This window comes from Macrobrachium nipponense, chromosome 38 (genome assembly GCF_015104395.2).
Source record: "Macrobrachium nipponense isolate FS-2020 chromosome 38, ASM1510439v2, whole genome shotgun sequence".
NCBI classification, from domain to species: Eukaryota; Metazoa; Arthropoda; class Malacostraca; order Decapoda; family Palaemonidae; genus Macrobrachium; species Macrobrachium nipponense.
Window position 1 is genome coordinate 61,912,516 of NC_061098.1, and position 25,660 is coordinate 61,938,175.

The window sequence follows — 25,660 nt, forward strand, 5'->3', positions numbered from 1 at the left end:
GTTCTAGATGTGAGAAGGATTCAAGAATGACTGGCTCTCCTCCTCCTCCTCCTTGTCCTTCTACTTCTCTTCCTTCAGGTTGAGAATAGGACTGGAACCTACACTTGCTGGATTGGTGCCTGATGTGCTAAGTCTACATGTCGAGCTTCCTTTCTATTTTTCTCATTAGAGTCATGGAACCAATCCCACTTCTTCCTCTCTAGCAAGGGAAGAAAGGCAAACCCCTTTCAGTTCTCTGCCTTGATGCCTCCGACTCTTAATATTCTTCCCTGCCTTTTTCGTATGAGTTATGCTTCCTCATTTATTTTGAAAAGGCCCAGAAGTCTGACTCTTGATCTTGTATTTCTTATACTCTAATCAATTTGTCAAGAGACAGGGCACTCCTCCTCACTCTTCGACCAGGAGTAGCTCAGGTGTGCTGAACTCCAGTAGGTTCTAGAGACTCACTCAGATTCCTCCCTCCAATAAGTGAGTCTTCCTATTGTAAAGGATCGAGGGTTTGTATATCGTGTAGGAACAAATCACAATTTTTTAAAGTAAATTGAATTTTTCCTAACTATACAAACCTGAGGTCCTTTACACTAATGCTCACCTCATGCCACCCCTCAATCTGAAACCTTGGCCTAAAGACTAAGTGGAATGTTTACATCCAGGCAGGCGGGTCTCTCCTCCTCCCGTGCAGTAGTTACTGCCTAATCACCTTGTTCAAGAGTTGTAATGGCTGTGTTCCAACTTTGCAATGAGCAATTCCCATTGTAAAGGACCTCAGGTTTGTAGTTAGGAAAAATACAATTTACTTTCAAAAATTGTGATTTTTCTAATCTTTTAATGTTTTTTCCTTCTTTTGGAAGGTAGAATATAAGATGTCCTTATTCCTTTGCTGCTTCTGTTGCCATTTCTGGGTTCCTCCCAGGAACATATTCTTAGGTCTGATTCCAGTGAAAGCCTGTGTTGGAATGACTCCTTTTGTGTGTGACGCAGGCTTTTAGGCTGGGTGCTAGAGGAATTAGGACATCTTATCCTCAGCTTTCCATAAGAAGAAAAAAGACAACATCAGAAGATTAGAAAAAGATTATTTTAAGCTGAATGGCATTATAGCAGCAATCAAATTCAATAAAGATGCTCAAATGAAGGGTAACTACCAGGAAATTATTATCATATTATTAATATTAAAAATAATGATTATTTCAGCTACCTTTATCTTGTATAGAAGTTTCTATATTCTTCATATTACTGACTTTTCTTATGTACTCAAATTGGCTATTAAAATGCCAAATGAGTGATTCATGTAAAAATGTGGTATTTGTGAAATTGGGTATATTATACAAAATGCAGTACACATTGGATCTTAAGCCTACTAGACAAAAAGATATTAAATGACTCTTTCTGGTTAGTCCTACAGTATATATAGTCTGATGCACAGCATTGGGTCCTTAGTGATGAATTCTGATTGGCTAACTGGCTCAGCTGCTGATCCCCTGTTGGTGGATGCCTCAAGATCAGAGGTGGATCCTATGCGGACGCTGCAGAAGTCGCTCAGACCGTTTTTATTAGCTAGTTGCTGTTGTCATTAGCTAGTTGCTGTTGTGTGATGTTATGCGATGCGACCACTGAACAAGACACCCCAGATCAAGAAACACCAGATTACACCAGGCATAACATCACACAACAGCAACTAGCAAATGATAATTCGGCAAGTAGTGACGTCATGACACCGCCTCCTCCAACCAATCAGAATCCTGCACGGAGAGGCGCCCTTCCCTTATGACGGTCTGAGTGACTTTTGCAGCATCCCCATAGGACCCACATTTGATCTCTAGGCATCTGCCAACAGGGGATCAGCAGCTGAGCCAGTTAGTCAATCAGAATTTGTTGCTAAGGACTCCTGAGAGAGAGAGAGAGAGAGAGAGAGAGAGAGAGAGAGAGAGAGAGAGAGAGAGAGAGAGAGAGAGAGAGAGAGTGAATTCAGAGCATCTCATTTATTACCTTTAGTCGATTAGGCTTACTGCATTTTGTATAATATATTCAAATTGACAAATACCACTTTTTTTTACATGAATCCCACATTTAATAGCCAATTTGAGTACAGGAGAAAAGTCAGTAACAAGAAGAATAGCCATTATTTTCAATAAAACCTGTATTAAGGAAGGTCTTCTTCCAGCATATTATTATTATTCATTATTATTCAGAAAATAAAACCTTATACATATAGGACAAGCCTACAGGGCCATTGACTTGAAATTCAAGCTTCCAAAGAGTATGGTATTCATTTAAAATAAGTTACATAAGATAATAGGAAATGCAGAAAGAAGAGATCAGTTATTAGAAAAAAAGATAAATTAAGAGGTAAATACAGTGGATAAAAACATAAGATATTGAAATATAAAGTGATTGTTTTATGGTAGTAATGCCTGCGATATTGCTATGAATTTATCAGTTTTTGTGTTTTTTTCTTTTATTTACTTTTGTTAGTTGATTTGGATTATATAGGTACTGGTGTACCTGCATTGTCATAATGAATAGTATGTTATTTTTTATTCTATGGAAATGTGTATATTATTCTTTTATTGTTTAAGTCATTTGTTTCAGATACTGCATTCATCATCATCAGTGTATAAAGTGTAGATAAAAACAATAGTATCCTCACACAGTGCACAAGTACGTATGTGTTCTTTTCCAGGTATCAACTATTCCGAAAGCAGATACAAACAATGATCACTGGGTATATCCCTCCCCGCAAATGTTTTGGAATGCAATGCTGAGAAAAGGATGGAGATGGAAAGATGATGACCTCTCCCAGAAGGACATGGAACACATAATCAGCATACATAATGTCAATAATGAATTAGCATGGCAAGAAGTAAGTGTGTTTTTATGCATTTTCATCAGTCAATGGATATTAAGTGCAGCATTTGTTTTCAGCATAAAATACCCACTTTCTCACATAGGTGTTATGGCTGTACATTTGAAATGCAGCAGTAGGAATTATTTGGAATCTGGGTGCAGGAAAAGATTCTTCTGTAGATGCAGTGTATTGAAATGGGACAATGTGAACTTGTGATGATGTGTAGCAGAATTCACATTGAAGAAAGCAATGGTGTATCGTGCTTTCTATTGTCAATTATCCAGTCAGGGTAACCAAATGTAAGCTGAACATTATGCATATTGAAAAGAAAATTATAGCAAATAAAAGTACTATACCACAATAAGATTTGTGATTTTTAATCGTTATCTTATTGCTGTAGCCATACTTATTATATTTCAATGGTTCACTGGCTGGGGATGTTGGTTTTTATTTAAGAATAAATATACTGGCTGCATTGCCCTGTAGTCTATCTCAGTGATAAACTCATTTATTTAGGTCCTAGTCTAGTTGAGGGTCGAGTTCTGTCATCAGTGGTCCTTAGATAAACAAGCAGAGTAAAGGTACAGTTTCATATCCAAACTTCTTAGACATGCCATAGTCCAAAGCAGGGTCAGTATCTGTCATCGCTGGTCCCAAGATATACATGCAAAATACATGTACTTTATACATGCAAAATACATGTACGTTTCCTTGGTCTGAGCTTCTGAATGCTGTTTAATATCCCTTGGGTCACTACCTGCCATGTCTACTCACTCCTGTATTGTCATTTTTGATGGTGTCAGTATATGAGTTGTAGAATATGCATTACTCTATTTGTTCCTTTTCTTATAAATCTTTTGTAATTTCAGGTGCTGAAATGGGAGTCTCTCCATAAGCATGAGTGTGGCAATCCAAAACTGAAACGATTTGGTGGCAAAGCAACAGAGTATTCGCCACGAGCTAGAATGAGGAGTTGGCTTGGGTAAGGGTTCTTTAGGATTACCTGTTGAGGTTTTATTAATTGTTTTGATACTTGACCATTGTCTGAGTGCCAAAGTGCAAGTATTTTGCTTTGAATTGACACCAGAATGAGTACCATTGTATGAATAGTACTTCACAGAGTAAAACCACAATATCACCACGTTCCGGCTCTGGGACAGCCAAGACCTGAGAAACCCTATTGACTAAGAGGGTTAATTAATATTAGGCTGCTTTTTTTATTCTTTAGTCTAGATTTTAAAGGATAGGTTGAAGAGGTCACATCAGTTCTAGATATTTGAATTTTATGATTAAAAGGCTTGAATACCCATTGGAAATCATTTTTATAAGGTAATGTGGCTGTGCCAAGGCAAGATGTTTCAAGTACATTCTTAAGATAAAACTTCTTTTAAGGGATGGGGCCAAAGGGCAGTCCAGGATAGTAGGGCCCACCCTGAAGATTTGATTGGCCATTCTTGGTGCCAGACCAGAGCCATGATTACTTCTGCTATTATGAATGTTCTGAGTTTTAAGTATCCTCAAGCCACCCATGAAGGAAGGAATCTGTGCTCCATTAGGGGCCCCCAAGGCAAAAAAATTCTACATTTTCCTCTTTAACTTAATATATTCAGATAAAAGTTCACCTTGGGTGATAGGGTTTAGCAGTAATGGTGTATTGAACAGTGCTCTGGAGTGCTTTGAAAGGTAACTTTGTGGATTCTGTTAATTTCTTATGAAAATAATGATCATGGGTGATTGTAACTAGTACATTATTATTATTAATTATCTATCATAGTCCTCCAATTCGACTGGGTGGTGTTCATAGTGTGGGATTCTGGGTTGCATCCTGCCTCCTTAGGAGTCCAGCACTTTTCTTACTATGTGCGCTGTTTCTAGGCATGAGGCTTGGAGCTACTTCAGCCTCTCATTTTTCCAGATTTCTTTTCAGGGATCGTTGGATCGTGCCTAGTATTCCTATGATTATGGGTACAATTTCCACTCGCATATCCCATATCCTTCTTATTTCTATTTTCAGGTCTTGACCCTTATCCATTTTATTATTATTATTATTATTATTATTATTATTATTATTTTTTTTTTTTTTGTCTTTCTTTTCTTTTTTGTCTATCACTCATTCTATTCAACTGGGTGTGATTTTTTATAGTGTGAGGTTTAGCATTGAAAGCAAGATTGTTGCTGACACTGATAATGGTACTCTATCTGTACCAATCCCATCTCCTGTGTGTAGGTCTCTTGCTGCTGAATTACATAACAGAGTTTTATAGTGAAATTAGTCAAAAACTTAAAATATGTTTATTATTAGAAAACTGGAGCTACCCCCACCTGACTTCTTTTTATTAACATTGTTCTTTTACTAATTTAGAATTTGTGCTTTTTTCCCTGACAGAAATTAATTTTTGTGAAGAATGTCTAACTAATCAGTTGCATTAAAAAAAGTTTATTTTAAGGTAATTGTCTATCTTGGGGAAATGTTTTAATTCTTTTATTTTTCAGTTGTTTGCATTTATCCTCAACTGTTTGCATCTTTAAGTTACTGGGTAAAAACTTGAGCTATATTTCTTTTCTTATCACAGACCTAACTATGTATTTGGCACTGTTGTTTAACCCTCGTTACGCCGAAGCCCTAAAAATCAAAAACCTCTCCCATATGCCGGAGCCGGTTTGGAGTGAGCGCGGAAGCGGAAAAAATAATTTTTTCAAAAAATCACAGCGTTGCATAGTTTTGAAGATTAAGAGTTCATTTTTGGCTCCTTTTTTGTCATTGCCTGAAGTTTAGTATGCAACCATCAGAAACATGAAAAATAATATCATTATCATATGTAAATAATGCGATATATGGTAGCAAAAAAAAAAAATTCATACATAATTGTATTCAAATCACGCTGTGGAAAAAAACGGTCAAAGCTAACGAGTTACTTTTTTTTTTCGTTGTATTTTACACTAAATTTCAATCATTTTGATATATAATACATTGTAAAACAATAAAGCAACACCGGAAAAATATTATCACAAAATGATGTACGAATTCGTAACGCGCGGACGTAAACAATGTTTTTTTCAAAAATTCACCGTAAATCTAAATATTGTTCTAGAGACTTCCAATTTGTTTTCAAAATTAAGACAAAGATTGAATATTAGGATACTGTAAGAGTTTTTAGATAGAAATTGCAGATTTTGACCATTTCGGACGAGTTAAAGTTGACCGAATGTCGAAACTTTTTATATACATATTTTTTTATTTGCACATATTCGGAGATGGGAAAAGCTACAACCTTCAATTATTTTTTATTGTATTCTTCATGAATTTGCACACATTTTGATATATGAAACTCTATAAAATGGCTAATATGAAAAGGAGCAAATATTAGGATAATGCGATGTACGCATTTCGGAGACTTGCGGCCGCGAATCGGCGCGCGGAGGGAAGTTAAATATATTTTTCAAAAACAAAATTCACCATAAATCACAATATTGTTCTAGAGACTTCAAATTTGTTTCAAAATTAAGATAAATGACCGAATATTACTAGGCCGTAAGAGTTTTAGCTTTACAATTGCGTTTTTCAACTATTTCGTAGAGTCAATTTGACCGAACGTGGTTTTTTTTTTCTATTTATCGTGATTTATATGCAAATATCTCGAAAAAAGAGAAAAGCTACAACCTTCAATCATTTTTAGTTGTATTTTACATGAAATTGTGCACATTTTCATATATAAAACTTTATGTAACAGCTAATTTAAATGGTGCAAACATTTCAACAATCGCACAAAAAAAATTCTGATTTTTTTGGAAGAGTTTCCGTGCGGATGTAAGGTAAATGTTTTGTTTTTTCATAAATTCACCATAAATCGAAATATTGTGCTAGAGACTTCTAAGTCATTGCAAAATGAAGGTAAATAATTGAATATTACTAGATATAAGATTTTAGCTTACAATTGTGTTTTTCGACCATTTCGGTAGAGCCAATGTTGACCGAAAGTTGAAAGTTTTTGCACTTAACGTTAATTTATATGAAAATATTTCAAAACTGATAAAAGCTACAACCACGGGTTGTTTTTAGTTGTATTGTGCATGAAATTGCGCACATTTCCATATATAACACTTTATGTAACGGCAAATTTAGAATGGTGCAAACATTAGGACAATCGCACAAAAAAATTATCGGAAGAGTTACCGCACGAACGTAAGAAAAGGAAAAAAGTTTCATAAATTCACCATAAATCGAAATATTGTGCTAGAGACGTCCAATTTGTTGCAAAATGAAGGCCAATGATTGAATATTACTATAATATAAGAGTTTTAGCTTACAATTGCGTTTCTTGACCATTTCGGTAGAGTCAAAGTTGACCGAAAGTTGAAATTTTGCACTTATCGTTATTTATATGAAAATATTTCAAAACAGATAAAAGCTACAATCATGAGTATTTTTTTTGTATTTTACATGAAATTGCGCACATTTTCATATAATACTTCATGTAAAGGATAATTTTAAAATGGTGCAAAAATTATGTCAAAGTGACAAAATAATTTTTGAGAGTGTCACTGATACTTTTTAGTGCGATAAGAAAAGATATCACGCTTGCGCGCCTCCGTAGTGATTGTAAACAAAACAATGCCTTGATCCGTGTATTCCCAGCATCCCCCAAGGCGCGTGATTCAAAAGTTTTGCCTGGTAGGCCTATAAGTATTTTTCCGCGAATTTAAAAAAAAAACTTTTTTGAGTCGACGTATGATACGTCCATTCGGCATAACGGGAGACATTTGACTCGACGTTTAATACGTCCATTCGGCGTAAGAGGGTTAATGAGGTCATTTTGGATGTCTTATAACGTTCCTCTCCTTTAAAATTTTCCCAAACTATACCGTGCACCATTAAGCAGAACAGTAGATGAATATTCAAATTAATTCAAACAGCCTTGCATTTTCTTCCATAAGATTCAGCACCACATTAGTTATCAATAAGCTTTGTTCCAGTTGTGATAAAATTATTTATATGGCCCTCCTAATACATACAGTAAACTGAATGTTGCAACTACAGAATATCAACTTTTTGCAAATGTTTTTTTTTTCTTTTTTTAGCAAGGTTACATGGGTTTCATTTCATTGATTATTTATTTTTTTGATATGGTTTTTAATATTGGCCTTACTTTGTTATGTTCTTTATTCTTAGTATTCTATTCATTACTTCTAATTTTCCATTATCTGCTGGGTTGCTTTAAATGTTTGGGGCTTTGGTTTGTAGCATTTTGCCTTTCCAGATTCTGTAAAAAATATGTAGTACTGTATAAGCCAATCAGATGGAGTGCAGTGCCAGTGCTACACAACAAACATTTGTAAAAACCTGATCACAATTAATTAGGTCTGCCTGTGAAAAATCTTACAGAATAAAGAACATAAAAAAAATCTTATGTTTCCAATCAATACAGGAGTATAATCAGCAGTGTTATTAGATTTAGTATATCTTAAAAATTTTTCAAAGGGGGAAAAGTTTTCCTAATTTTATGTTAACAATGATAAAGCCAGTAGTTTTGCATCCATTTGCAGTCTGATTTTCAGGTGCAAACTGCTAACGTTAGTCTTCACAGATTGAAAATGGACTGAAAGTTATGTATTACTCTCTCCTGGGAGAATTATCAAACTTTGGTGTTCAGACTTTTAGGTTGTGAGATTCATGGAGATGAAAATGCAGCTAGTAAAGGTCGTTTCTCAAAAACCTTTAAGCACATGGAGTATTACAGAATTAGTTAGTAGGCTTGGCTAATGATTGCCATGTTTAACTGAATAGGCAAGTTATGTCAGTGACGAAATAATTTCTGAGATGTGTCACAGATACTTTTTAGTGCGGCAAGAAAGAAATTCACGCTTGCGCGCCTGCCTGCGTAATGATTGTAAACAAAAACACACACTCCGTGAACTCCCAGCATCCCCCAAGGCGCGTGATTCAAAAGTTTTAGGATGGTAGGCTATAAGTATTTTTCCGCGAATTTTAAAAAAAACTTTTGTAAGTCGACGTAAAATACCTCCAGTCGGCACACAAGAGACAAAAAATGTCGACGTAAAATACGTCCAGTCGGCGTAAGAGGGTTAAAATGGTGCAAACATTACCACAATCGCACTTATGATTTTTTCGGAAGAGTTACCGGCGGACGTAAAGAAAATGCTATTTTTTCATAAATTCACCATAAATCGAAATATTGTGCTAGAGACTTCCAATTTGTTGCAAAATGAAGGTAAATGCTTGAATATTACTAGAATATAAGGAGTTTTAGCTTACAATTGCGTTTTTTTTTACCATTTCGGTAGAGTCAAAGTTGACCGAAGGTTTGAAAATTTTGGCATTATCGTTATTTATATGAAAATATCTCAAAACTGATAAAAGCTACAACCATGGGTTGTTTTTAGTTGTATGTGCATGAAATTGCGCACATTTCCATATATAAAAACTTTATATAACGGCTAATTTTAAAATGGTGCAATCATTACCACAATCGCATATATATTTTTTTGCGGAAGAGTTTACCACGCGGACGTAAGGAAAAAGTATTTCATAAATTCACCATAAATCGAAATATTGTGCTAGAGACTTCCAATTAGTTGCAAAATTAAGGTAAATGATTGAATATTACTAAAATATAAGAGTTTTAGCTTACAATTGCGTTTTTCGACCATTTCAGTAGAGTCAAAGTTGACCGAAGGTTGAAATTTTGGCAATTATCGTTATTTATATGAAAATGTCTCAAAACTGATAAAAGCTACAATCATGAGTATTTTATTGTTGTATTCTACATAAAAATGCGCGCATTTCATATATAATAATTCATGTAACGGCTAATTTGCAATGATACAAAAATGATGTCAGTGACAAAATAATTTCCGAGATGTGTCACAGATACTTTTAGTGCGGCAAGAAAGAATCACGCTTGCGCGCCTGTGTAACGATTGTAAACAAAACAACACCTTGATCCGTGAACTCCAGCATCCCCCAAGGCGAGTGATTCAAAAGTTTTAGGCTGTAGGCCTATAAGTATTTTTCCGCTTAAAAAAAAACTTTTGTAAGTCGACGTAAAATACGTCCAGTCGGCACACAAGAGACAAAAAATGTCGACGTAAAATACGTCCAGTCGGCGTAAGAGGGTTAAAATGGTGCAAACATTACCACAATCGCACGTATGATTTTTTCGGAAGAGTTACCGCGCGGACGTAAAGAAAATGTTATTTTTTTCATAAATTCACCATAAATCGAAATATTGTGCTAGAGACTTCAATTTGTTGCAAAATGAAGGAAAATACTTGAATATTACTAGAATATAAGCGTTTTAGCTTACAATTGCGTTTTTTGACCATTTCGGTAGAGTCAAAGTTGACCGAAGGTTGAAATTTTGGCAATTATCGTTATTTATATGAAAATATCTCAAAACTGATAAAAGCTACAACCATGGGTTGTTTTTAGTTGTATTGTGCATGAATTGTGCACATTTCCATATAGTTGAAAAATTCAATAGTAAATGATTGAATATTACTAAAATATAAGAGTTTTAGCTTAAAATTGCGTTTTTCGACCATTTCGGTAGAGTCAAAGTTGACCGAAGATTGAAATTTTGGCAATTATCGTTATTTTATATGAAAATATCTCAAACTGATAAAAGCTACAATCATGAGTATTTTATTGTTGTATTCTACATAAAAATGCGCACATTTTCATATATAATAATTCATGTAACGGCTAATTTGCAATGGCACAAAAATTGTGTCAGTGACGAAATAATTTCTGAGATGTGTCACAGATACTTTTAGTGCGGCTACAAAGAAATTCACGCTTGCGCGCCTGCGTAACGATTGTAAACAAAACAACACCTTGATCCGTGAACTCCCAGCATCCGAAGGCGCGTGATTCAAAAGTTTTAGGCTGGTAGCTATAGTATTTTTCCGCGAATTTAAAAAAAAACTTTTGTAAGTCGACGTAAAATACGTCCAGTCGGACACAGAGAGACAAAATGTCGACGTAAATACATCCAGTCGGCGTAAGAGGGTTAAAATGGTGCAAACATTACCACAATCGCACGTATGATTTTTTCGGAAGAGTTACCGCGCGGACGTAAAGAATGTTATTTTTTTCATAAATTCACCATAAATCAAAATATTGTGCTAGAGACTTCCAATTTGTTGCAAAATGAAGGTAAATGCTTGAATATTACTAGAATATAAGCGTTTTAGCTTACAATTGCGTTTTGACCATTTCGGTAGAGTCAAAGTTGACCAAAGGTTGAAATTTTGGCAATTATCGTTATTTATATGAAAATATCTCAAAACTGATAAAAGCTACAACCATGGGTGTTTTTAGTTGTATTGTGCATGAAATTGCACACATTTCCATATATAAAACTTTATATAACGTCTAATTTTAAAATGGTGTAAACATTACCACAATCGCATGTATGATTTTTTTCGGAAGAGATTACCATGCGGACGTAAGGAAAAAGTATTTCATAAATTCACCATAAATCGAAATATTGTGCTAGAGACTCCAATTAGTTGCAAAATTAAGGTAAATGATTGAATATTACTAAAATATAAGAGTTTTAGCATACAATTGCGTTTTTTTCGACCATTTCGGTAGAGTCAAAGTTGACCGAAGGTTGAAATTTTGGCAATTATCGTTATTTATATAAAAATATCTCAAAAACTGATAAAAGCTACAATCATGAGTATTTATTGTTGTATTCTACATAAAACTGCGCATTTTATTTTTCATATATAATAATTCATGTAACGGCTAATTTGCAATGGTACAAAAATTATGTCAGTGACGAAATAATTTCTGAGATGTGTCACAGATACTTTTTAGTGCGGCAAGAAAGAAATTCACGCTTGCGCGCCTGTGTAACGATTGTAAACAAAACAACACCTTGATCCGTGAACTCCCAGCATCGTCCAAGGCACGTGATTTAAAAGTTTTAGGCTGGTAGGCCTATAAGTATTTTTCCGCGAATTTAAAAAAAAAAACTTTTGTAAGTCAACGTAAAATGCGTCCAGTCGGCACACAAGAGACAAAAAATGTTGACGTAAAATACGTCCAGTCGGCGTAAGAGGGTTAAAATGGTGCAAAACATTACCACAATCGCACGTATGATTTTTTCGGAAGAGTTTACCGCGCGGACGTAAAGAAAATGTTATTTTTTTCATAAATTCACCATAAATCGAAATATTGTGCTAGAGACTTCCAATTTGTTGCAAAATGAAGGTAAATGCTTGAATATTACTAGAATATAAGCGTTTTAGCTTATAATTGCGTTTTTCGACCATTTCGGTAGAGTCAAAGTTGACCGAAGGTTGAAATTTTGGCAATTATCGTTATTTATATGAAAATATCTCAAAACTGATAAAAGCTACAACCATGGGTTGTTTTTAGTTGTATTGTGCATGAAATTGTGCACATTTCCATATATAAAACTTTATATAACGGCTAATTTTAAAATGGTGCAAACATTACCACAATCGCATGTATGATTTTTTTTCGGAAGAGTTACCGCGCGGACGTAAGGAAAAAGTTTTTTCATAAATTCACCATAAATCGAAATATTGTGCTAGAGACTTCCAATTAGTTGCAAAATTAAGGTAAATGATTGAATATTACTAAAATATAAGAGTTTTTAGCTTACAATTGCGTTTTTCGACCATTTCGGTAGAGTCAAAGTTGACGAAGGTTGAAATTTTGGCAATTATTGTTATTTATATGAAATATCTGAAAAACTGATAAAAAGCTACAATCATGAGTATTTTATTGTTGTATTCTACATAAAAATGCGCGCATTTTCATATATAATACTTTATGTAAAGGCTAATTTGTTCATGAAACTTACCTGACAGATATATTATAGCTGTATTTTCCGAAGTCCGACAGAATTTAAAAATTCGCGGCACACGCAGTGGGCGGCAGGTGGTAGTACCCATTCCCGCCGTGGGTAGGCGGATATCAGGAACTATTCCCATTTTCTATTCATATTTTTCTGTCGCCGGTCGGTAAACAACTGTTTACAGACCTCCGCCTAGGATTTTGAAAACTTCATTAGCCGCTTAAAGTATCCTTATTGTTATTTCGATTATTAACTTGGATTTGTGGCTAGGCATACGCTAGCGATAATTTTTTCATTGCATTTGATGTCTGAAGCTAGTTAGCCTAGTTTCAGACTTTGTTGTCTTCATGGTAGGTGAGGCTACCGAAATTCGGTAGACACTCGCATAGTATAGATGACGTTTACATGTTTTCTTTGCATAAGTTCAATGTAATTAGTGTAAGGTGTGACTGATTACGGAAGAAGGAGGATTCATGTACGCATTTTAGAGCGTGTTAGAATCAGGAGTTTTCCTCCACAGTAAACAGAAGTTAGAAATAATGAACCTTCTAACCTCCTGTAGATTTTATTTTGCCTAACCCTGTGGTATGGCTTACGGGCCTAGAAGTGGTCTGCTAGAGGATTACATCAAGTAATCTTAGACTAAAGTGCTCGCTCTCCATTCAGTGTTGTGAAGTGTAGTGTCCCTTGTGTTGTGGAGGGGGCGTCAGATCGGCCCCATAATGCCTCTAGGCCTGGACCTCTGTCGGACTCCCAGGACTCAGGGAGAGGGCATGTCGAAAAGCCGCAAGAGGGTTACGGGGGGCTCCCCACCGATCTGGCGTCCCTTCGGCAGAACCTGTTGACGCTTCCCAGGCTGCTAAAGATCGTGCACGTGCACGAATCTTGAAGGATTGCTTCTCGTCCTCCGAGGCGTCCTCCCCGCGCGCAAGGGGGTTGGAGCTCTCGGAAGGACTCGCGCCCTCTAAGAAGCTTTAGAGAAGAGACGCTTCACGTCCTCTCTCTCGTTAGGGGGGAACGTCAGATCGGCCCCATAACGCCTCTAGGCCTAGACCTCTGTCGGACTCCCAGGAAACCAGGGAGAGGGCATGTCAAAAGCCGAAGGAGGGTTACGGGTTTTTCATGCTGATCTGGCTTCCTTTCGGCAGGTCCTGTTGTCGCTTCAGGCTGCCGAAGATCAAGCACTGTGCACGAATCTTGAAGGATTGCTTCTCGTCCTCCGAGGCGTCCTCCCCACAGCAGGGGTTGGAGCTCTCGGAAGGACTCGCTCCCCCTAAAGAAGCTTTAGAGAGAGACGCTTCACGTCCTCTCTCTCGTCACGAGAGGATGAAAGAGTAAAGAGACCACATTTTCCCTTTTAGAATGCAGCGGCTCTTTTTTAAGGGACATAAGGGGGCTCTTCATCTTGGCCAGAGAGTGATTTGAGCCTCTGCCGAGAAAACGCATTTGTAATATCATGATACATTATTAAGGAGGCTCATTCATCTTGCCAGAAGAGTGATTTGAGCCTCCTGCGAGACGCTCATGTATACATCATGTATACATTATTAAGGAGGCTCATCATCTTGCCAGAAGAGTGAGCCTCCCTGCGAGTGACCTCCTGATACATCAGGTATACTTATTAAGGAAGGCGCATTCATCTTGCAAGTGATAGCCTCCTGCGAGTGAACGCTCGTGATATGACGCTCTGTTTATATACTTATTACTTAATTAAGGAGGTTCATTCATCTTGCCAGAAGAGTGATTTGAGCCTCCTGCGACCGTGAACGCTCATGAAGTTAGAGCTGTTTCAACCTCGCTAGCATTCCAAAAGAATTTGGTAATCAAGGACATTCTTGATTCCACCTTTTGGAGAAGCAACTCAGTATTCGTCCCCTCTCCTCATTGCGCTCCGTATACGTTATGTAACGTTCGCTTTACTTCGAGAAAAGCAAGGCTGATAAGTTTGACGGCCGGCAAGCTGCTTTGCATAGTCAAACAACTTATGTCTCGGGTCGACAAGCACCTTGCGGAAGGCGAAAGCCATACGTCTTCCTTTAGTGTTCACACACTTCAGGAGCAGCGTGCGGCTCTCCATGGAGACTCGCATCAGGACGTCCCTTAAAAATATTCAATGTCATACGCAAAACGCGGTTCGTCATACATTGAGATGTTGGGCAAGGTCGCTCGCCAGGACGCCTCTTGGCGGGCCTTGCATGCTCAAGGCGCTCAACGAGTTCCTCTCTGAAACGTCGTTAGAAGACTTGGTGTTCTCTGCTCAGACACGCTCGTAGCTAAGCAGGACGTTTTTTGAGGACGCTCAGCAGGACGCTAAGCAGGACGCTTTTTGAGGACGCTCGGCAGACGGCTCAGCAGGACGCTTTTGAGGACGCTCAGCAGGACGCTTTTGTGGACATTCGCCAGGACGCTTCGGTGGAAGCTCGGCAGGACGCTTTGCGAGAGAAAAGACTTGTTGAAGGCGTCTTATTTGCTGTTGAAGACCATTTCTTTACAGAAATTTTTTAAAAGGATTCGGAGTTAGCGAGAGACATACCCGAATTTTTTCTTCTATCCCCTCCCTCTTTCTTCATCGATTTCTTTGAGAATCGGGAAGATTATATACTCGGATTCCTGGGTGACTTTCGGTCATGTTAAAGGGTTTTTCCCCTCCCCCTATTAGCAAAGTGCTAATATTTTGTCAAGTCAGGACGTTTTCCCATTGTCATTTAAGTGGGGGGACCCCCTCATAAATGGGGTGGGTAGTTCTCATTGACATAGATTTTAACGTTTTTATCGTTTAAGCGGATAAACTCATTAACAATTTCGAAGAGCTCTCATTCATTTTCAGAGGCTCATCCGGGGTTGAAGAGAAAGACTTGTAGACTATCCAGGAAAGTCTTTTGTCCAATATCATAAGAACATTGAACGGTCTTTTTCGATCCACGGTTCTCTCTTGATGATCTCTATTCGAATGTTACTCCCTTTTCTTGGAAAAGAGTCTTGGCAAAGAGTCAAGGAGTTCTTTTAAAAGTCTCGTTCATTAGAAACGTGGACAGTCGTTTTCCTTTCTTTCTCTCTTCCTCGTCCAGGAAAGATGTAGTAGAGAATTCGATGTTCAAATTACTACAATATTTACGTAGTTTATCTGTGCGTCATTTTGCTAACGCATGGGTCGAGTCATATACGCATATCGTATTTACCTCTGCGGATAGAAGCCGAAAGAACTGTTGTTCTAATGTATTTATTTGACACTCCCTTCAACCTTCCAAGAGTTTTTGGAGGAAGAACAACTCTTCAGGTATTGTTACGACAACACAACTCAGCTTCTGTATTTAGCGAATTTCGTTTCGTTTAAATAGGCCTGCTTGAGAGTTTCCTTTTGCTCGATAATATCATAACTATTCCTTCGTAAAGGGAGTAGCTGGCAACTCAGCAGTTAGTATTCTGTTCACCATTGAAGCTTTCCTTCGAGGAAGACTTCTCCTTCACTCTCTTTGATAGAGATCGAAGGTGGTCGATCTCCAATCCTTATATTGTTTTCTTGAAGGAAAGAATTTAGGATGGATCGTTGTTCAGAATCCTATAAATATACTACGTATATTAACCTCGCGACATGATTCTACTAAGCAGTTGAATGTCCGAGGGGTAGGCGCATATCCTAGTTTTTCTACGGATTGCGACTTAGACGAGAAGTATTCTAATTGAACTGCAACTCGGGGTTGCCTGCAACCTCCCAGGAGTTTGTTTCAATTTTATATGCTTATGGTTTTGTCACGACAACACCATTTCAACTTTTATATTTACCGAAATTCGTTTCGCCTAAATATAATTGCTCGAGCATATCTTTTATGCTCGGTGGTTCTAGCCGAACGCATTCCTTTCTGGAATATGGATTACCTGGCAACTCAGGATGACGAGTCAGCGGAGCTCAGGCTCTGCTACTGCGTATTGAACTGCCTGTGCCAGGCTGATAGCCGCCCCAGTATCAGCTGGGCCTCCGAGATGCACGGTTGTTTATGTCTCTCTCTCTCCCCTGCTTTGATTAACTACCGAACCTATCTCTGCCCAACAATCTTGGACTTAGGTCTCTGATTAAAAGGGGATTCTCGCAATTATGAAGGACCATCTACGCTGTGACGATAGATTCCATCGCCTTCGATATTGTGAGAATTTTTCAACAGAGATATCTTAGACTTATTCGTTTTTACTGTTTACCGCACGGTAAACAGAAGTCTGTACAAGTCTCCCGCTGCATCGCACTGATAATCGAATGATTTTGCGACATCTGAGTTTGTCTGTGAAATATCTCATATTCGTAGGTGTACAATTGTTCATTGTTCATTCCCGAATTAACAGATATGTCATAAAGACATCGCCTACTCTCCGACCTGACAGCTCTACTTCCAAATGTTCAGCCCATGAGAAGCAGTTCTTCAGGCGGCTTTCCTCTGTGTTTTCATTACTGAAGAACGCCCCGCTTTCATTACAACTACGACTTCTCACCGGACAGCAATGAAATAGCGGTTAGCGTTTTCAGTCATTTGTTGTAAGCACAGGTTCAGAATCTTGAGAATCCTTCTCTCGATTCACGGTTCGTCTGTGAAGACGTAGGTTGCATTCAATATCTACCTTCGTCTTCACGGTACATAGCGATAAGATCTTCAACAGATGGCAGTCTCTTGGCCAATAGCAAAGCAGTGCTGCCTATTTTCAGTGTCAAATCGGAGGAGGCCGTTTCTGGAGTAAGTGAAGGGAAATGACTATTCCTCCAACTCGACCTCTGTGAATTTCCTTATGGTTCTATCTTTCCGTCTGAAGTATGAGTAAGCTAGAAGTCCTAACTATTGTAGAATATGCAAATTGTTGTTGACGGCCTCTAGCTCAGAGATTCGGTTCTGTCAAACAACAAAGCTTCACGATCTTTGAGGTCTGTGGAGATCTTGAAATTCTCTGGATCAAAGTTCCGGCATGGAACTTTGACGTATTGTCTGAGTTTCTGATACCAAAAGCATTTCGAACCTATCCTTTCTGCGAACTTAATACACGTTGACCAGAAAGGCTAATATTCTAACCGCTCTAGCCACGGCAAAGAGGGTTAGTGAGGTTTTAGCCATCATCAGAGGTTTGGCTTTAAAGGACATAATGCGGTCTGTCCACTAAGCCTTCCGTTCTTGATAAGAACGAAAAACCTGTCTAACCCTTGACCCGAAGGCTTGGAGACCAAGGGTATGGCACAATTTATTGGGCAAAGGCATTAGAGTCCTGTGCCCTGTAGGCTCTCTCAAGTTTTATCCTGATAAAACTATAGAAAGTCAAGGTCAACGGACAATCTGCGGTTGCTCCGTAAAAAGAGACCAGACTGGTTCATGTCCAAGAACACCCTGGCATTATAGCCAAGAGTTCTTTTTAAGAAGTCTCATTCATTTATGTTGGCATAAAGATTGAGATTTTTTCTTAATATGAATGCTCAAGAAGTGGGGGCGCGGCCTCGGAAGCATTTCAACAGAACATGACACTCAGTAACATCCTGAGTGGCCACGCTTTAGCGAAGCAACTCTGTCGCTTCACACTCCCGACAATCTGCGGTGTTCCGTAAAAAGACCAGCTGGTTCATGGTCCAAAAACACCCTGGCATTATAGCCAAGGAGTTTCTTTTAAGAGGTCTCATTCATTATGTTTGCATAAAGATTTGAGATTTTTCTTCTTATGAATGCTCAAGAGGTGAGGGCGCGGCCTCGGAAGCATTTCAAACAGAGCATGACACTCAGTAACATCCTGAGTGCCACGCTTTAGCGAAGCAACTCTGTGTTCGCTTCACACTCCCGACGGGATGTGAAAGACGACATTTGAGATCTGTAAGTTCGCTAGGACCATACATTTCCGTAGATATTATTGGGGGCTGGGGGCAGGAAGCAACACGAATCCTATCCTATAGAAAAGGGATAGGTGTGCTTTTAACTTTGAAGGGTTTGGTCGCTTGAGGCGCGTTCCTTTTTCTTAGCCTAGAAGTTATGGAACTAACTTTGATAGGTTTAGGTCAGGTGGTGGTTTTAGCTTCGGTGCCCTCGGAAGTATGGTAATATGGTCTAGTCACATTGTGGTCACGTCCCCGTTGACAGATCATCTAGAGCGCACCAGCATTACAGGTCTCTACCTCGCTGGCACTCTAGTAACGCAGAAGCAGACTTTGGTGGACAGTAATCACGAAGTCGGCTATGTAACAGGTGAGGAACCAAGATGTATATCTCTACTTAATTTAGTTTCCCAAAAAATCCTATTCTGTCTCTTCCCCACCATCCGAAGGTGGGATTCAGCTATATATATATCTGTCAGGTAAGTTTCATGAACAAAATGTTATTGTTATAATACAATTAAGTTTGTTCATACTTACCTGGCAGATATATATAATTAAAGTGCCCACCCACCTCCCTCAGGAGACAGTGGCACTGATAAAATATGAATAGAAAATGGGAATAGTTCCTGATATCCGCCTCCCACGGCAGGGAATGGGTACTACCACCTGGCCGCCCACTGCGTGTGCCGCGAATTTTTGTTTTTAAATTCTGTCGGACTTCGGAAAATACAGCTATATATATCTGCCAGGTAAGTATGAACAAACTTAATTGTATTATAACAATAACATTTTACAATGGTACAAAAATTATGTCAAAGTGACGAAATAATTTCTGAGATGTTCACAGATACTTTTTTAGCGCGGCAAGAAAGAAATTCACGCTTGCGCGCCTGCGTAACGATTGTAAACAAAACAACACCTTGATCCGTGAACTCCCTGCATCCCCCAAGGCACGTGATTCAAAAGTTTTAGGCTGGTAGGCCTATGTATTTTTAAGTAATTTTTCCGCGAATTTAAAAAAAAAAACTTTTGAATCGACGTAAAAATACGTCCAGTCGGCACACGAGAGACAAAAAATGTCGACGTAAAATACGTCAGTCGGCAGTAAAGGGTTAATTTGTTTACTAGAGTCTTGGGTTTCAGTGGCATTTGCCATAACAGATCAAGATTTATTGAATTGAATCTAAATAAGTGTTAGGGATCAAGTGTTGACGAAATAGTAATGAGGTTGCTGCCAAATAGTGTGGTTAAGGAAGATTACAGCTATGAATTTCAAATTGCATGGACATGTACAGTTTATATTTAGAGTATGTACATATATATGCTTGCTTATTGAGAAATATATCAAAGTTACACATGCTGGAACTTTGTAGTGACTGCAGTCGGGGGAGATACGTATGTATCTGAACATATTTGATAAAAAAATATCGATATATTATCCTATCCTAACTTTCCTTTAACCTAACCTAACCTAGGCATTGCGCCCTGCTTTACAATTTTTCCCAAATGATGGAATGGTCCTCCTAATTACTGGCTGAATTGTTGGGACTGCAGAATTTCAAACTAGGTTTAATTTTTTTGTTTTTAATAAGCTCACTTAGGTCTCTTATTCCACTGTTTTCAGGATTTAGTTTTCCAAAGGGTTTTTCTTTGTAATATAGTTTCAGTTTATTCTTTCCTTCTTATTTTTTTCTCTGCTGGCTTCCTTTCCTCGTTAGAGAGGCTTTGACATGTAGAATTTTGTTTTGCCTTTCCTGATTCTATAAAAAACAAAAAATACACAGTATAGGCCTATTGGATATCAAAGTACTGTGCAATTGTTTTAATGAGAACATTTCTAAAAGAAAATTAAGCAGAATTCATAAGGCCTAAATGTGAAAATAAAAGCTTTTAAAACTAAATAAGTCTTTTTAAAAAAAATTTTAAATTAAAAATCAATAAAAGAGTCTAATTCAACCGTATACATTAAATATTTTTTTAACTAAGAATTTTCTTATTTAAATGTTACCAATAATCAAACCAGGTTATTTATAAAGTATTTACATACATAACAATTTGATAAGTAGCGCAAACTCCTAACATTAGTCTTCACAGATTGAAAAGGTACTTAAGAAATGATGTATATCCTGTTCTTCAAGAATTATTTTCAAAATAAAAACTTTTAGGTTGTAAGAGTCTGGAAAAAAAAATGTGACCAGTAAAAGTTGTTTTTATTATATTTCAGGGAGTTCACAGATGATTAAGAAATGTGCAAAAAAAAAAGGTACCACAAGGAAACTGAATTTACATGCAAACAATTTTTACTAAACAAAAATTTATCTTATTCTTTTCTACAAAATTAGGTAGTACTCTCGCTAATGATTGCATGTTAGTCATAAGGATGTACTTGAATAAAAATTACCAAAAACACTGATATACCCTACCCGAACCTTCCTTTAACCTAACCTAACCTAATCTAGGGTATCGTGCCCGACTTCCAGTTATGCCCAAATTATGGAATTATTAGGTGAATCATTGGGATTACAGAGTTTCAAACTTGGTATTTATCTTTTTTAATAGCTCACTTAGGTCTCATTTCACAGTTTTCAGGATTTAGTTTTCCAAATGGTTTTTTCTTTCTAATATAGTTTCTAGTGTATTCTCTATTTCTTATTTTTCTTTCTCTGCTTGCTTCCTTTCCCAGTGGGATGCTTTGGCATGCAGAATGTTGCCTTTCCAAAATTCTATAAAACATATACAATATAGGCTTATTGGATATTAAAGTATAGTGCCATTGTTTAATAAGACACATATCTCAAAAATAGTTAAACAAGTAATAAGGTCTAGTGTGAAAATGAGACTTTTAAAAATAAATAACTGTCCGTTTTTAAAATCTTATATTCAAAATCAATACAGGTTTCTAATTCAACTGTGTTATCAGATTTATACCTAAAGTATTTTTGAAACAAGGAGAGTAAGACTAGGTTATTTACAAAGTAGTTTGCATCCATTAGCAATATGATAAGTGAGGTACAAGCTACTAACTTTAGTCTTCACAGATTGAAAAGGGACTTTGGAAGTGATGTGTTACCCTGTCCTTCAAGAATTAGGTTGTAAGAGTCAGAAAATTTAAAAAAAATGTGATTAGTAACAGATGTTTATTATATTTCAGGCTGAAAATTAAGTTATACTTTATACTTTTCTTACAAAATTATGTAGCAGGCTCAGCTAATGATTGCCATGTTAAATGAACAGGCAAGGTAGTCGTCATAATTATCTATTAGAATAAAATTACCAAAAACACTGATATATCCTATCCTAGCTTTCCTTTAACCTAACTGAACCTAGGGCATCGTGCCCTGATTTCCAGTTATGCCCAAATTATGGAATGACCCTCCTCATTATTAGCTTAATCATTGGGACTACAGAATTTCAAACTAGGTGTAAATTTTTGTAATAAGTTCACTTAGGTCTCATTTCACTGTTTACAGTATTTAGTTTTCCAATTGGTTTTTCTTTTTATTTTAATTTCTAGTTTATTCTTTACTTCTTATTTTCCTTTCTGTACTGGTTTCCATTCTCAGTTTTGCCTTTCCAGATTCTTAAAAAAAAAAAAAGTGTAGGCCTATTGGATATCAGAGTACAGCATTATTTTTTAATAAAACACATTTAAAAAAAAGAAATTATTTATAATGTAATTGGCATCCATTAGCAGTCTGATAAGTGAAGTGCAAACTATTAACTTTCGCCTTCACCGATTGAAAAGGTACTTAGGAAGTGATGTATTACTTAGTCCTTTAAGAATTATTTTCGAAAGTAAAAACTTGTAGGTTGCAAGAGACAGTTAGAAAATAAGAAAAATAATACTACGTATAATAGATTCACATCAACCGTGCATCTGTTGTCTAGGCCAGTCCCTTACAATATTCCTGATTGGCTGTTGATAAGCCCATGACGGCTGGAAACTCAGTCTCTCTTGAAAGTTCACATAGACAGTATGTATGTGCCACCTCTCCTGAGGGATACTTTTGAAAGACGTACCCTGCAGGAGAGATTGAACACATCCTGCCCATGTGAACTCTCGAGAGAGACTGAGAGTTTCCATCCCTGTCATTGGCTTATCAACAGCCAATTAGGAGCGTCGTAAGGCTCTGGCCTAGACATCAAATGCCAGGTTGTTGTGAATCTACCATAGTAAAAGTTGTTTATTAGGCCTACCTTCTGGTGTTTGCCTTCTTAATTTTGGAAAATTATTTTGTTGACTTTCCTTCAACATCCACATTTTACTGATTTTGGTACAATAGACTTAAGTTACAAGGTATTGAAAACAACATCATGGGATTACTGTGTTCTGTAACCAGACACATTTTATTGTTTACATAGTTTTTGTTTTTACTGGGTTTTGCCAAATTCATATTGAGATTCAATTAAAAATTAAAGTGTACAAGGACAAGTTTTGAAGAAATGCAAATTGGGTAGCTAGATTTGATGCATTAAGGAAGATTACTGCTATGAATCGCCAACTGCATAAATATGTACAGTTCATAAAAAGAAGTATACGTATACATGTGCATTCTCTGAAACCTCACAGCATAGCCTAGGCTACTCTAGATTCACTATACTCGGTTTTTTTTTCCATCTGTCCACCCGCCTGTGGTGTTTGCGTATGGTAACTCTGCGTCCCACTTTGGCGTTCAGCTTATAAAGTTTACATTCAGCTTACATTCAACATTTATAATAATATATATTCTATTTCGCATATTAACGGTGTAATTTGCATACAGTAAATTATTAAAACACTTTTCAGGTACAAATGTACACCCAGATATCCTTTTATTTACCTTAAACTTACACAGCGTAACTATTTAAAGCCTGGGACGCAGTGTTACCATGCCAAAACACCACAGGCGGATGGACAGATGGAAAAAACAGAGTATAGGTATTGTTAGAGGTGAAGTGTAGTTAATTAAGGTTAGTTTAGGTTTTTTGGCAAAAAACTTACCTAACTTTAACCTAACCTTCACTACACTTCAATATATTAGAATTAGAAGTCCCCGGCAGAAACTGGGGAGTGACTGCAGACTGGGGGAGTATATGTATAAATATGTGTTTGTGTAAGGTTTGCCAAATCACTTAGCCTAACCTTAATTATACTTCATCTTTAATAGTACCTAGTGAACCTAGAGTAGCCTAGGTTCTGCTGTGAGTTTCCAGAGCCTAGACCATCTTAGTTGTCGAGGGCCTAACTAATCTAATGTAGGGCATTTGCTCTTACTTAGAAGGAGTGGGGTTTCCCCCTCCCAGTTTAATAAAGGTTTTTAATATTTTTTGGCCTTTTCCATGTTAACCCCGGTCTGCAGAAAACTCTGAAGAAGTTTGAGTATCCCTCGAAACTTGCTATTACAGAACTCAAAAAAACTCTTTATGTTTGTTTTCAGTACCCACTGTAACTGAGCCTAGGTCACAGAAAAATCGTAAAATTTAGATGTTGAAGGGCAACAAAATATTTTCCCAAAAGTATGGAGGAAAACATCAAAGTTTAACCTAGATTCTCTTCTGTCCTTCGTTAATTCTTAATTGCCTATTGAACTTGCATTGTCTTTAGGCATAGGCTACGACTCTAATCTAAGCTATTCTTTTGTGACTAATTTGCCTGTTTACTCTGAGATGGCTTCCTTACTGAATCTTCTGCCTTATTTTGTACAAAAACATAACATTGTCGAAGTAGGTGCATAGTTGTTCCAAGAGTGTGAATATTGAGTCATAGTTGTTTGTAAAGACTGAATAGATAGATCCAATTCTGATTATTATTATTATTACTGTTATTTTATTCAGAAGATGAACCCTGTTCATATGGAACAAGCCCACAGTGGCCATGAACTTGAGATTCAAGATTACAAAGGATAGGTGTTCATTTGAAGAAGTAACAGAAAGTAATAGAAATGGAGAAAGGAGAGGTCAGTTACTAGAAAGGAAAAAGGTAAATTAATAATTAAATAGAATAGAAAAAAATATTTAACAACAAAGGATTACCTACTGTGTTTTCGGAAGATTTAAAGTAACGCAGTTTGTATGTTTATTCGATTAATGAAAGTGGCACTAAAAGATGTTAACTAATTTACCAAATTTGGTGGAGAGTAAAATTTAGTGGATCATCATATTTCTTTTGTTCTTTCCAGTTATGAGTTACCTTTTGACCGCCACGACTGGATTGTTGACCGTTGCGGCAAAGAAGTTCGCTACATTATCGACTACTATGATGGTGGTGATGTTGATCCTAAGGACTACAAGTTCGCATCCTTGATGTTCGGCCAGCTATGGACTCCTTCGACAAACATCTGGACAGGATGGTTGTTTGCATCGGTGGCGCTGGACGAGGAAGGAAGAATAACTTACTTTATTTTATATGGTCATTGTTGAGCAAAGGAGATATTTGCTCTATAAAGATGAATTGTTACACGTTGCATTGAACTGATCACTGCCCAAGACAAATCCGTTAGAATGTTCATGCTTATTATACTTAAGCAAGTTTTCTTATCCAAGTACAGGGGATTAATAGTTGTATGAACAAAGATGACACAGGTCAGTATACTGTACCTTTGGAAAGTAATTTGCCTAATTCTTTCACTTTTAGATGCAAGTAGCTATTTTATGTGTTAAAAAGTTATGAATGTTTTTTGTAATTTCTTGGTGATCCTTCAAACTTCAATTAGTGCCCTTTTCCATTAAGACTCAACCCAATTAGTTTCTTGTTAAAAATTTAAGATTTTATAAGTAGTATTTCATTATTTTCCCTTAGGACTCGAGTAATAGTAGTATACTGTAGTACTACTGAACCATGATTCAGCAGTAAATAGGGAAACGCAGCTTGCCAAAGTTGAAATACAACAATTTAAAAGTCTGTCCTGATGTTTGTGTAAATAATTTGTAAATTGTATTTTTGCTTATCATAAGTTTCTGTTCACTATGTTTAAAGTCCTAATAAAAATACGTTAAAGTCAATGCCGGTGATATACAGGTGTTATTTAGGATAAAAGCAGTATGAAAAACAAGTTTCAAATAGAGCGTAACAGTTTTTTTCATATTCATAGTTATGAAGAGTTACCCTTTGAAAGCAACTCAGATTAAAGTACTACTGTACATTTTTTT

At 36.9% G+C, this 25,660-nt stretch overlaps 1 protein-coding gene across 1 annotated transcript in view; it reads left to right on the plus strand.

The window, feature by feature from the left end:
- LOC135209751 (holocytochrome c-type synthase-like) overlaps positions 1-25,200 on the plus strand; it is a 48,980-nt gene extending 23,780 nt beyond the window's left edge. The window contains 5 exon segments of the mRNA XM_064242541.1: positions 2,681-2,860; positions 3,715-3,827; positions 24,691-24,803; positions 24,806-24,870; positions 24,873-25,200. Coding sequence (XP_064098611.1) covers positions 2,681-2,860; positions 3,715-3,827; positions 24,691-24,803; positions 24,806-24,870; positions 24,873-24,902 — 501 coding nt within the window. The 3' untranslated portion in view covers positions 24,903-25,200.
- The last annotated feature ends 460 nt before the right edge of the window (positions 25,201-25,660 follow it).